Source organism: Cygnus atratus, chromosome 5, assembly GCF_013377495.2.
Source record: "Cygnus atratus isolate AKBS03 ecotype Queensland, Australia chromosome 5, CAtr_DNAZoo_HiC_assembly, whole genome shotgun sequence".
Lineage (NCBI taxonomy): Eukaryota > Metazoa > Chordata > Aves > Anseriformes > Anatidae > Cygnus > Cygnus atratus.
The window spans coordinates 49,552,073-49,565,817 of record NC_066366.1 but is presented as its reverse complement, the minus strand read 5'-3'; the positions used below and the strand labels follow the sequence as shown (position 1 = coordinate 49,565,817).

Below are 13,745 nucleotides of genomic sequence, written 5' to 3'. Positions count from 1 at the left end.
CTGATCTAACAAAGCACAGTATTTTCATAGTGTGACTTCCCATGTTAGTTAAATCAATGCTAAATTTGATTGCAGATTTCAAAGAGGAGCTAAATCAATACAAATGAAGTGCTCCCTGCAAAAAATACTTTTGTTTTAGCAAAGGCTTAACTAGTCATTCTCTTGCTGTTTTGTCTACAGCATTCAGAAGGAGGATTTCACACCATTTTCTAGGGTGGTACATCTGTTCAAGATGTTTGTTTTTTCTATACAGCTCTATAATTAGTTCTTAACGTGTAGGCATGCAGAGGACTTGACAAATCCCATTATTCATTGTCAAGTGCCCTAGTAGTTTCTCTTGGCAGGCATCTGTTTGTTATAACTATTTATCTGTTCAAAGCTAGACGTGGTCTAGGGGCATGAAGTAGCTATTGCTTTTTAACAACGTTTAATCATAGAATCGTTTAGGTTGGGAAAGACCTCCAAGATCACCAAGTCAACCATTAACCTAGCACTGCCAAGTCCACCACTAAACCCTATCCCCAACACCTCATCTACACGTCTTCTGAATACCTCCAGGGATGGTGACTCAACTGCTTCTCTGGGCAGCCTGTTCCAATGCCTCACAAGCCTCTCAGTGAAAAAAAAAAAAAAATTCCTAATATCCAACCCAAACCTTCCCCTGGCACAACTTGAGGCTGTTTCCTCTTGTTCGGTTGCTTGGTGCTTGGGAGAAGAGACCGACCCCCCACCTTGCTACAACCTCTTTTAAGTTAGGTGTAGAGAGCAATAAGGTTGCCCCTGAGCCTCCTCTTCTCCAGACTGAACAACCCCAGCTCCCTCAGCTGCTCCTCATAGGACTTGTGCTCCAGGCCCTTCACCAGCTTCGTAGCCCTTCTCTGGACACGCTCCAGGACCTCAATGTCCCTCTTGTAGTGAGGGGCCCAAAGCTGAACACAGTACTGGAGGTGCGGCCTCACCAGAGCTGAGTACAGGGGGACAATCATTTCCCTGGTCCTGCTGGCCACACTGCTTCTTATACAAGCCAGGATGCTGTTGGCCTTCTTGGCCACCTGAGCACACTGCTGGCTCATGTTCAGCTGGCTGTCAGTGAGCACCCCCAGGTCCCTTTCAGCAATACTAGACTTCCACCTTTTATTGTAGAAGAGGGGAGTAAATTCTTTCTTCCAACTTCTAATGACAATGTCTCCTGAAGGAATACAGGTAGACCCAAAAGAGGCTTGTCAAAACTTTCTTTCAGGGATGCTGAGCCACCAGCTGTTGGGAATCCAGAGGGGCTGTGCTAGTGCATCTCCTCTTCTGCATCTGGAGAAAAGCAGTTGCCACAGCTCTATTAATAGCAGTGCTTTATCTAATTGTAAGACTTACTAGTGCTGTTTGCAGTGCTTCTGAAGTTAAATCCTCTATGTAGCTCAGGGTGTGCATAGGTTTGAATGGTATTTTAGTGTCTTGTGGTGATTCATGTGCAAGTAATACCTGATGGCAGCCTTCAGGGAAGAGAGAAATTGAGACTTCTGGTGTCCTAGTTTTTTGTTTAGCAGAATGTAAGGGAATATTGAATGTACTCAAATTTGCCATTAGAATCCAACATACTTGAAATAGTAATGAGCTGGCTTGTTCCCTCAGAGCAGCATCGTTACAGAATGTCCAAGGTGTAGTTACTTTTATTGTGAAATGTAATCTATACTCTTTTTTTTAAGTATAGTGAAATTGTAGGCTCATCTTTATCAGCAGGAGGCTGAATGTCCACTTTTCTATTGTAATATCTATTATATCATTTCGAAGGAATATTGCAGATTTTACGACGTGATCTCTTTGAAGTAGTTTTGAGTTACTAGTCTTTTCATTTAAATTGACTTGAATGTCTTGAAATTTCAATATGACTTACAATATGTTGCCTGATTGAGCAAAATTTAATGTAGCATGGCTAAAATAGTCTTTCCTCAAAGAAAGTAAAGTTCCTTCCCAAAACTTTCACTAACAGGCGAATTGTAAAACCATTACACGGCATGATTTGGGAAGTTTTTATTAGCTTGGCAGAAAAGCCGGTGTATAGGGTTACTTAAAGTTATTGAGGCTTAAATAATGAAACAATTTATGGTTTTATTAAATTGCTAGATTTGCCGTGTTCTCAGATACAACTTTGATTTGCTCCTGTATTTTTTAAACTTCAAAAAATATCTATCTGAAATAATGTGGTAACTAAAACTGTACTTCGACAGACTGGCCCATAACGTCAAAATAGCATCACATCAAATCTGCCTGGAACAAATGGAACTGAGAGACAGACAGGTGACTGAAACAAGTTACAGAAGGCCACACAAACTGTGGTGGTTGGACATGCTTTGAACTTAAAAATCCACAACAGGTAGTGAAGTTACACAAGTGTAGTAATAGAAACCTATTAAATGTTCCCAATAGAAATATTTACAAATATATTTCAGGTTAACAAAGCCTGTGATTGCTATCGATCTTTATGCCATTTGGAAGTGTCTTATTTTGGTATATTGTCTGGAAGAGGTTGATTTGGTGTACTTCTTTTTTCCTGTCAAGTCTGCATTTTCTACCATCTGTCTCAGAATGAAAACTCTGTAAATTAAATTAGAAAATAGCCCTTTACCCAGTGAGTCATAGTTCTGTTTAAACTATAGTTTTAATTTTTTTTATTAAAACTTTAATTCAGTTTTCCATTGCTTCTAAAAATGTGAATCCTAACTTCTTTTCTTACTATCTGTGTTATTGTATACGTAGCTAACATCAAAATGGCCATCAGCAAATGCTCATTTAGGAGAACAGGTCAGGAATGAAATGCAAATAATGTTGGGGGAAAATCTATTTTTCATGGCAGGTTTGGATCACAACGTAATTTACATGTAAATGATCTTCGATGAAAAATGACGTGCGTTCTTTAATTGCATAATACTACTTTCAAAGGAAATCTTTACTAAATTAAAGTTTGCACGTTCCATATTGTTTTTAATGGGGTGTACACACAAATTGGCATCTGCTCTGTGGAAAGGATCCCTTTTTGTGATTGATTTTCAGCACTACTTAATTATCACATGCAGGATTTCTATTTTCTTGTTAAAATCTGCATCAAAATTGGATTAATTGTCCTTAATTTTCTTGACAGTTTTGGTACTGTGTTCTTATTTTTGTTTTTTTTCCCACCCTTTTTCCTTGTGCCTCTGTTAGGTGTCTGATGCAAAGTATGCTTTTCTTGTTGAAACAACAGTGCTAGAAGAACAGAATTTGAAAATTACTCTGGAAGATGAGGGGAGCTCACAGCTACTGTGAGACTACTGTTTCATTAAGTTCCTACAAGTTTTTTTTAAAAAGGCTGTGTTTTTGCATCTCCTAGAGCTAGTACAATGAAGCTTGTAACGTTATGACCACAGTTCTCTCTTCCTGCTTTGATAAGTGTGCCGTGTGCAACAGAGGTACATCAATGGGCACTGCCTGGCTCTTAGAATTGAGAAAATGAAGCTATAAATTTTAATAATTCAATAACTTATATTTATTATGAAGTTTATACTTTAATAATAAGCTTATTAGATGAAGAAAAAGGCTTTCTGTTCTTAATAGCCAGAAAAGGATTCAGTCAGGTTTTCAACTTGTTGAATTATCTTATGTGTGGAGAAGGAAAAACTGTTAACTTAGAGATACTGATGGACTGCTTGAATATTACAGACCTTTCTTTTAAAGAATAAATGTGTTTAATTTTCTTCCTTATGTTTTGCCTTCAGGGACATCATCCTACTCTCATCAAGGTTATGGCTGTGAATCAAAGCTGTATAGCCTTGACCATGGCCATGAGAAACCTCAAGACAAGAAAAAGAAAACCTCTGGCCTTGCCACCCTCAAAAAGAAATTCATTAAGCGTCGGAAATCTAGCCGATCTGCTGATCATGCCAAGCAGATGCGAGAACTCCTCTCAGGCTGGGATGTCAGAGATGTTAATGCATTAGTAGAAGAATATGAAGGGACGTCAGCCTTAAAAGAACTTTATCTACAAGCTAATTTAGCAAGACCAGAAGCCAGGACGCTACAAAAAGACATGGCTGAACTTTATCAGTACAAATACTGTACCGATGTAGACTTAATATTTCAAGAAACTTGTTTTCCTGTGCATCGTGCGATATTAGCGGCAAGATGTCCGTTTTTTAAGACGCTGCTTTCTTCCTCACCAGAGTATGGGGCAGAAATAATAATGGACATCAACACAGCTGGCATTGATATGCCTATGTTTTCTGCTTTGTTACACTACCTTTATACGGGAGAGTTTGGAATGGAGGATTCAAGATTCCAAAATGTTGATATCCTCGTGCAGCTTAGTGAAGAATTTGGAACACCAAATTCCTTAGACGTTGACATGCGTGCACTGTTTGATTATATGTGCTATTATGATGTGGTTCTAAGCTTTTCATCCAACTCTGACTTAGTTGAAACTTTTGGTGGAAGTCAGAACTGTCTAGATGAAGAGCTCAGAGCTCACAAAGCTATTATTTCATCACGATCTCCATTTTTTCGCCACTTGCTGCAGAGGAGGATACGAACTGGTGAAGAAATCACAGACCGAACTCTACGAACTCCAACTAGAATTATATTGGATGAATCTATCATACCAAAAAAGTACGCTAAGGTCATCTTGAACTGTATGTATACAGATGTGGTGGACCTCTCAGTTTTGCACTCCAGCCCTTCAGTGGGCAGTTTAAGTGAAGTTCAGGCTCTTGTAGCAGGAAAACTAAACATGACTAGGGCTGAAGAAGCTATGGAGCTTTACCACATAGCACTGTTCTTGGAGTTTAACATGCTTGCACAAGGTACGTAATGCTGTCCTCTCTACAGAATAAATGACCTTATTTAATTTTTTTTTTTAATCTTGAGAATCAGAATTGTTTGGGTTGGAAAGGGCCTTCAAGATCATCTAGTTCTAAGCCCCCTGTGATGGGCAGGGATGCCTTCCACAAGACTCGTTAATTGTGAATAGCTTAAATGTCAAACTTGGTTAAGAGAACATGAATGCTAAATGTCAGTATGAAAAGAAAAAATGTAGGTTTCTGCAGTAGTCCAAACAGTAGTTTAAACAGAAAGGAGGGGAAGAGGTATGGGTTTTTTCGCTCTGGTCCGTTTGAGGAAATCAACTTTCTTCACAGTCATACCTGTGTGGAAGCCAGTATTAAACTGTCAGTGAAGCTTTGTCTCCTGTCCAGCTGTTGCTTTCTCTTCACAGTGCCTTTCAGTAATTCCCGTCCTACCTCAGCAGTAGGAGCAGGGTGTGCAGTGGGTATTATGCTTGCATGCCCTCTGCTTTCAGAAGGGGAAGAATAGGAAACACTTGCTCGAGTTTCTGCGCTGTGCTCATAGTCAGATAAAATAGCCTTCTGCAATGAAACTTGGAGTTCTATTCACTCATATTTGTAGTGCATCTTTTTTCAAAATGTTAAACAAAGACGACTACGGTTATTGTACATTTACATTTAAATAAGGAAGTATAAATAGGAGCAGCCTGTGAGATCCAGGGGTATTTTTGACCTGAGCGTGAATGCACCTCTGTTAATTTGTCACTTTGGTGCTGGAATCCTACATGTCAGCCACCTTTATTGGATGTGGAAAGGGTGCTGTTGCTGGGGGTGGTGAAAGTTGAATTTCTTTGAGCATCTGAATGAGTAGAATTAGCAACGCCTGTTCTCACAGAACAGTTCAAGCACTATTCCTACAGCAGCTCGCCCTGTAACCTGGTCAGCAGAAGCTGTGAGTTGGGATCTTTGTCTGTGTGAAGAATTGAGAAAGCTGCTACGTTCAAGTCTTCTCAGTTCAAGCTGAGGTTTTGAAAAATGCTAACTACTTCATCTGCAGTTTTTATTCCTCTTTTGTAGAGTGTGTATTCTTTTCTGAAAATAAGGCCCTTTACTGCATTCATGGTACAAAGTCTAGAATTGCCAGCTTTCTTTCTGAAAACCATTAGTTTGTCTGCACTCTATTTTACAGCGTGAGTATGCATAATGAGTCTTGCTATCAGTGGCTGGCAATGTACTTGAAGAAAAAGAATTTATTTCCTATCTGTAAGTTGGAGATAATGCATCTGTGTTTTCTAGGGACAGAAGAAATGCCATATGAGGGCTTTTAGCCGCAATGAGCATCATTATTGAAGCATGCTGTTTATTTCAAATATGTGTAACAGGTCTTTATTTCTGATCTTTATCTACTTTCATTTACAATCCCTTTTTTGGGCCTAAATGAGGTATGGGGTGGAGGATACAAGAGATTCTTGCTGAGAGAAGGAAATAGCTAGAGTTGCTATGAAGTGATCTTACGTATTAGCAAGGCTGGAAACTTAAATTATTATTTCCGTGGCTTATGTCAAAGCAGGCACACCAAGCCTGCAATCTTGCTGTTTGAACGTAAACATAAAAGGTTTAATTGTGCAAGTGCTGCAGGACTTAAGTATCTATTTCTTGATAAGCAGAACTGAATTGGGGGCAGTTAGTGTTTTCAGCCTTACAAGGTTTCACTTCTCTCGGTTGTTCTTGAAGATCAAGCAACTCTGGATAGCTTTCTTCCTGCACTTGAGGGCTGGCCAGGGTTGTTGTAGGCTGAGATTGCAGAGCGTGGTTGGTGACCTGATACCTCCTGTGGTGGCCTGAGCCTTGCTTGCTGTTTTGCCTGTTGGGATTCAGACTATTTCGTGGCTATGCCGTACGTAATGAGATACTGCAGTTGCTTCCCACCTTGACGGTGGGGTGTGATAATTTTACTTTTGAGGTGAGAAACTGAGAATGGAATTCCCTGAGATCAGTGACGTGATTTGCTTAAGCTAGTTTAATTTTAAGAAAATAACTTTCTGCAGTAGATCTGTACATCCGTAACTTCTAGCTATCAAATTAAACTTGACAAGATTGATTTTTTTTTTTGTATTATAAACTATCAAACTGACCTCCTTAAAATTAGGAAGGTTAAGGAGGGGATGGACAGATAACAGCAGCTATAAGCACTGTGTGAGGAGATCATACCCAGTTTCTTCAAACCATCCATAGGTTCTCCAGGGAGCTGCATCTAACTTTGATAGAAGATATGGGAAACTAATCAGTAACTATTGTATCTTCCCTAGAGGCTGGTATTAGGAAACTAATTTTCAAGTGATGCTGGAAGCTGGAATAATCCTGCTGAAATAAAACTGCCAGGAAACGGGAGAGTTCCTTTCTGAGATACCTCATTCTCGTTCTGTGAGATGTCCTTGGACTTGATTTTGTTATTTCCCTCTAAGTACACCTAGAAACTTAACATTAAACGGAATGCAGGAGAGGCATAAAGTTTTACTATAGTTGAAGCAGTGTTGGATTCATTCCTATACAATATATCCAAGTTTTTGCTACTTGAGAGCAGGATAATTCATAGATCAGGTGAAAGCAAGAAAGGAAAATGAGTTGAAATGAGGAAGGTGCTGCAAGTGTACAGTTTCTCAGTGTCTGATTATTTTGGTGCATGCGCTTATACAAGTGCTAAAAGGATTTAGTGTGCACAGGGAATGCTAATGAGGGAATTAAACTGTGAATGAAACCCTCACTAAGACGCTGAATAATTATTCACTGTTTCATAGATGAACAGGGTGTAATTCTTTCCCTCGGCTTGGAAATCCAAACTGGAACAACTGAGGAATTTGAAGGTGCTCTGAAGGAGCAGCGTAACTTCTCTCAAAACAGATCAGTGTGTCGTAAATCAGTGCTCTTCAGTAATGTGCTGTGGGTCAGTACTTGCCCTAAAATATGTTGTATGAGTCAGTGGGAGAAGATCTTAGATTTTCCTAACTGAAGGGTTTTTGCCCACCCTGAGGGAGGGCAAGGAGAGGCTCCCGCAGCTGCAGCAGCACCGCCCAGTGGTGGCTGGAACCGTGGGAGCGTGGTCCCAGCTGGGTCCCAGCTGCCTGCTGGGTGAGCCTGAGCTGTGAGCTTTTTGGGGATGGTGACTGACAGTAGGTGCAGGGATGCAGTGGCCATCAGGTCTCTACTTTGTCTGGTAAATCTGTGCCTGACCACGAAAATGGTGAGCTGTGTAATGGTGAGGTAGAGCGTGGGGGTGGGAGGCTGTTATCCTTAGGGGAAAAATGCAGTAAAATCAGGGAAGGATTGAAATTTGCTATATTATGCAACAGTAGCAAACGAATGTGGATGTTCTCCCCCGCCAGCTACCCCTTCAGACATTGAAATTCCAGTTGATAACTTAATTATGATTTTATGGATGGATGCTGTGCTACCTAGATGCAGGAGAAAGCAGTAAGCAGTTTGTAGAAAATCTGCGCATGCCAGTGTCTAGCAGTTTCATACTGAATTAGCATGCTGAGTTCATGCTTAGGTCAAACTGTACTGTGCTGGCACTAAAGAATTGCTGTGGTTTAATCCTATAATCAAAATTAAAAGGAAGCTTATTAGATCAGGAAAAAACCAAATGCCTGCACTTGACTAGCAGATCATTTAAAATGCGCTTTAGTAGCGATCACACCTTATTTCAGTACATACCACAGTACCTTGTCCTCCCCTAGCAGGTGTAATACTTCACGTGAGGTAGCTGAGTCTCCACATGAGTAGTGACCCTCCCGTTCCCTGATTCACAGCTCGCGCGCTTCTGTGCTAGAAGCTGTCACTCAGACATCTGACTTGCAGGCGTTATGCAGAGCGATGCTGGAAGAGACAGCACTGTGTGTAGTGGCTGGGGCCCGCTGGGCAGGCAGTTCTCGTCAAGTCTCCCAGCTTGGTCCTCTGACAGTGCTCTTCTCCTCCGCTGGGCTGCAGGCATCACTTTCACCCAGGTTCTGTGACCGGTCGGTTGGCTTTTGCGGTAGCTAATGTCTTAAGTTTCTTCTCTAGACTTCCACACACACCCCAGCTCAAGTTCTTGATTTGGCTCGCTCATTCTGGCCAATTCCAAATATGCTAAAGCTTGTCTCCCTGGTTTCCTGCAAAATATTTTGGGTTCATTATATGCAGGTCTGGATACTCTTTCCAACTCATTTTGCTCACTTTACCCAATTTTGGCTGGATATTTGTAGCTGAGTGTCAGGTGGAATTGATGGATTTTAAAGCTTCTGATCATTTTTTTAATTTATTTCCAGCTGATTTTAGCTTGATTTGTCTTTGGGGTCCTTTCTAAGTATCCAGATGTCGTTCTTCATCAGTTTCAGCGATGATTCAGCTTTGACTCTTTCTATGGAAATCATCCTGTTCCTAACGCAGCCATGCTCCCTTTTCTAACTGTATTTAATAGATTGCTTCCCTGTGATGAAGTCAGTGACGGTTTGGGTACGTGCTAAGAATCTTTACTGTCCAAGTAAAGCAAGCCCATTTAGAACTTACTTGGCTTCAGCTTGACTTAATGATCAGTGTAAATCATTTATATTCCTAAAGAAGTTGGATTGGGTCTTTGAGTGAAGTAATACGAATAAATGAACTAATCAGCAATCATTTCATCTGTAGGTCTCGTCATACCAAAACCCATTTGTACCTAATAACCCAGAAACTGTTATTAGGCATGCTGCACTATTTGTTAACTATGAGGAAGTGAAGCTCTTAACTGCTTTTGCAGAGGCTGTGTGGGTTAGAGCCTTCTCCACGATGCTCGAGCACAGCCCTCAGGGGAATGTTGCTGTGTTCTGCCTGTTGTACTCCTGTTCCTGCTTTTGTCGTCTTGCTGCTCTCCAGCTCCACTGGTGATTGTTTTAACACACAAAACTGGGTGTAAAATCACTTAGCCCGTCCTCCTCGATAGCACCATTATTAAAACCAGATCACTTCCCTAATCCTATTCCCTGTGCATGGTTAAAACAATCCCCCTTCCAGCTTTACCGCACTGCCACATGTACTGCTGTTTCAGAGAACTTTGACTCCAGTATCGTAATTGTTGGTCATCTACGCTGAATACGTGCATCTTGGCCCTAGTGCTGACTACCACAAGTAGTCCCGTTGAGGTGGTGGCACAATACATCTTTTCTGTTGCAGGTTCTTGGGTGCTGGGACCCTATGCAGTGGTCTTGCCTGGGAATCAAGAGGTAGAAGAAAGACTACAAAAAGTTTTCTAAATTAAAGAAAATAATTTCAGACTTCTAGCTATACATTTCTTTCCTTTTATTTTTAGGTGTTTACTTTACCCTTGACAAGAATAAAAAGAAACTTTATTTTAATAGTCATATTCAGGAGCGCAGCCTTTGATCTGGAGGCAGATATCATCTGACATCAAAAGTACTCTTGATCTCAGCAGTACTGAAGTCGTGAAGCACCAGGAAGCCCACAGTAGCTGTATTAAATACACACAAATATATTGTGGGAAGATTAGAGCAAGTATGTTAGTTATATTAGTGCAGTGGAAGTGCTCAAAGGAACTAGTCTGGGACTTATAACTGTAAAATAAATGGAATATGAAGAAGTAAATATTACCATAAATCTGACCTTTTATCTCCTTACCATGACTCACTTGTACTCGAGCCTGAAATTATTACTAAGGTTTTACATTAAGGAGATGAAAATGGGAAAGTTCAGAAAGCAGAAAATCTTTCATACAGTATTGTTAGTCAGGATTATATGTAAGGATAAAGAATTTTGCGGAGTTGGCCAATTACATGCCCAATTAAACACACAATTGTGATGTTGCAAACAAATTTTTGCAGAGAAACAGATTTGGACACTGCTTTCAGGGTTTGTCACCTATTTTCTAGGAAGTATATGGCTAGTAATGCTACTAGGTGTCCCTGGGAACATCAGCTCAGCCTCCCTCAGCCCTTCATTGTTCCCATGTTAAGTTCTTCCGTCTGTTTCGTTATGGTTGAGTTGACAGCCTTTTGTTTCTGACACACGATTGTTTTCTGTTTAAGCTGAATCAGCGAAGCTGCCTGCTGCTGAATATGCTTTTTTAAGGAATGCTGCAGCCCAGTCAAGGGCTGTTACCAACTGGTGGCTGCAAGAAGCCAAGGATGTAAAAGCAGATTTCAGGCTTCCTAAATTCATGCCCTGTGCTTAGGGTAGGAGCAGGAGAGTGAGTGTTTTCTTTGTTTGGCAGAGGAAATGTTAAAAAGTGTTTTGCCACAAATGCGAATACCTTTAAACATGTAACAATTTTTAAATTTCTGGCTAAACTTATAACTTCAATAAACTTATAACTTCAAAAATCTTAGAAGGCTTAACAGCCTTACAGTTTGACAGCAATATCCAAGTATTTTTAAATTACACAAGTTGCATTGTTTTCATCTGCTCCCTGATTTAGTATTTCAAATGGCTGCATGGTATGCTGTGTTGGAGTTGACGTAATTTATTGAGTTTTCACAGTGGAAAGTTGGTTAGCATAATACAGAATGCTGCCTGTCCTAACCTTCAGTTCATGTTTTGTATTTGTTTTAACCATCTGAAGTGCTATAAAGTCAAGCCAGCTCAGTATTTGAATTAGGAAATGCTACCATTTGCATTACCAGGTCCATAGCAGGTGTTGCTTTGAATTCAGCTTCTCAAGGATGGGAGTACACAAACGTTTTTTATTCTTTTGTGTTGAGACAAATCAATGGAGGGATTAAAAGTACCTCAAAAGAGGTACTGAACTTCACAATAGACTTCAGAAGTGTTTGACTGTTAAGGTCTGTAGACTCCTTGATCTCCAGTGCTGCTTAGGTCTTGTTTTCTCTTCTGCACAACACTCATGTCATTTTTTACCTCTAAGTAACTAAAACCTGTTTGCCTCAGAGTCCTACAGTATGCGTGTGGGGAAATGCACCTGCAAGTTGCTGCCTTGGCATCAGGTTACGTTTCTTCCCTGTAGTGCCGTATTCTCTGTCTTAAAGGAATGCTAGAGGTTTCTAGCTGCCTTAAGTTTTAGCAGTTTTCCATCTTTTTCAAATGGTTTAAAAAAATCTTTAAAATGAGATGAAGCTAATAGTTAATCAACTGGCAAAGTCAAGCCACTGAAATTATCTTGTTTTGTAACTATTGGGCTAGCCAAAATGTGACAGAAATGGATGCTGAAGAGAAGATCCCCTTTGCCCAATACAGTTACGGGAAAGTACAGGTTGTTGTATTGCTGCTTATGAGATAATAGTACAGACAGAAAACTAATAACCCATCTAACTCTTCTGACTTGCTCTTACTGTTTTCATAGGTGATGTTTTACCTACTGCTGTGGACAACTTAAATTCATATTGCTAGGAATTGTCTTGAGTTATGTGAGGTCGCTTGAATCTGACACAGATTGGTTTGGCTGCCAGAAGTGGTACTGCTGCCCTGCCTCCCACATGGTTTGTGCAGCCAGGGATCTGATGTGGATGCGTATCTGACAGAAATGAGTTGACTGGTATGCTGCATGGCCACCCAAGTACCACTGAAACGCAAGAGCAGGAGGTGTGGAGTGTGAGAGGAGGACAGTCTGGTTTAATTCCAGTGTGCAACGAGGTTAGCTTTTGTGACTAGTTGACCAGCCTGTGAGTATGGGCAGCCTTCTTGTTAAACGTTCTTTAGTACAGGACATGTTTGCATCCTTGGGTCTGTAAGACATGGGAAGGAGGCTGAGCAAATGTCTTTTTTTTTTTTTCTTCCAATCAGGAACTTGGTTAGAACAGCAAGGATGCTCATGGATGACACAGAATCATCTAGGTTGGAAGAGACCTCCAAGATCACCTAGTCCAGCCTCTGACCTAACACTAACAAGACCTCCACTAAACCATATCACTAAGCTCTACATCTACACGTCTTTTAAAGACCTCCAGGGATGGCGACTCAACCACTTCCCTGGGCAGTCCATTCCAATGCCTAACAACCCTTTCAGTAAAGAAGTTCTTCCTAATATCCAACCTAAACCTCCCCTGGCGCAACTTGAGCCCATTCCCCCTCGTCCTGTCACCAGGCACGTGGGAGAACAGACGAACCCCCACCTCTCTACAGCCTCCTTTAAGGTACCTATAGAGAGCGATGAGGTCTCCCTTGAGCCTCCTCTTCTCCAGGCTGAACAAGCCCAGCTCCCTCAGCCGCTCCTCGTAAGACTTGTTCTCCAGACCCCTCACCAGCTTCGTTGCCTTTCTCTGGACTCTCTCGAGCACCTCCATGTCCTTGTAGCGAGGGGCCCAAAACTGAACACAGTACTCGAGGTGCGGCCTCACCAGAGCCAAGTACAGGGGGACGTGTCTCTGGAGCTTCCAGATATGTCGTAGTCCAGACTAGCTGTGACTCATGCCTTTGAGCTGTTTTCTGTGTGCCAGCAGATTTAAAAACATGGGTCCTGGTTGTCAGCATGGTCCCTTCTAAGGTGACAAACTTTAGAAACCATTTAATAGCCTCTAGATCCTGTTTTGTTGTCAAGATGAATTCTTTTTAATTTAGGTTTTCTTGGCTTCATTGGTATGCATAAGTTTAAGGGGAAAGGTCTCCACTACAAAATGAGTTAAATAAAGCTAACAACTCTGTAGGAAGATCTTGTCTTAATCCCACTTCTGCTAACTGTTGAGGGCACGTAATTTGTTTTTGGTAGGTCTGTCAACTGTCTTGATAAGATCCCAAGCTGCTAGTTAGTATGCTGAGTAGGGACTCAAGCTGTTTCAGGCTGTTCCTGCTTGGAAGGGCTGTGGAATCGTGTTTGAGAGACAACTGGGGAAGCAGAAAGGACTTGTCTGTAGGCAGGACCTATGGCTATTGGCATCCAGCAAAAAGAGGGCATGAAAGCCCCAGTTGTCCATAATGGATAAAGTCATTCATCTTGGAGTCTGAAGAAATGAAAGA

General features: G+C 41.1%; 1 protein-coding gene across 5 annotated transcripts in view; it reads left to right on the top strand.

Annotated features, from left to right (window-relative positions):
- Window positions 1-13,745, top strand: part of BTBD7 (BTB domain containing 7) — a 56,864-nt gene that overhangs the window by 21,653 nt on the left and 21,466 nt on the right. For 3 of the 5 annotated variants that reach the window (XM_035539439.2, XM_035539436.2, XM_035539437.2), the window contains exon 3: window positions 3,747-4,826. In XM_035539439.2, the coding sequence (XP_035395332.1) occupies window positions 3,747-4,826 (1,080 nt within the window). Of the gene's footprint in view, window positions 1-2,222; window positions 2,369-3,195; window positions 3,294-3,746; window positions 4,827-13,745 lie in introns of all 5 variants that reach the window. The other 2 variants (XM_035539438.2, XM_035539440.2) reach the window with 2 other exon arrangements.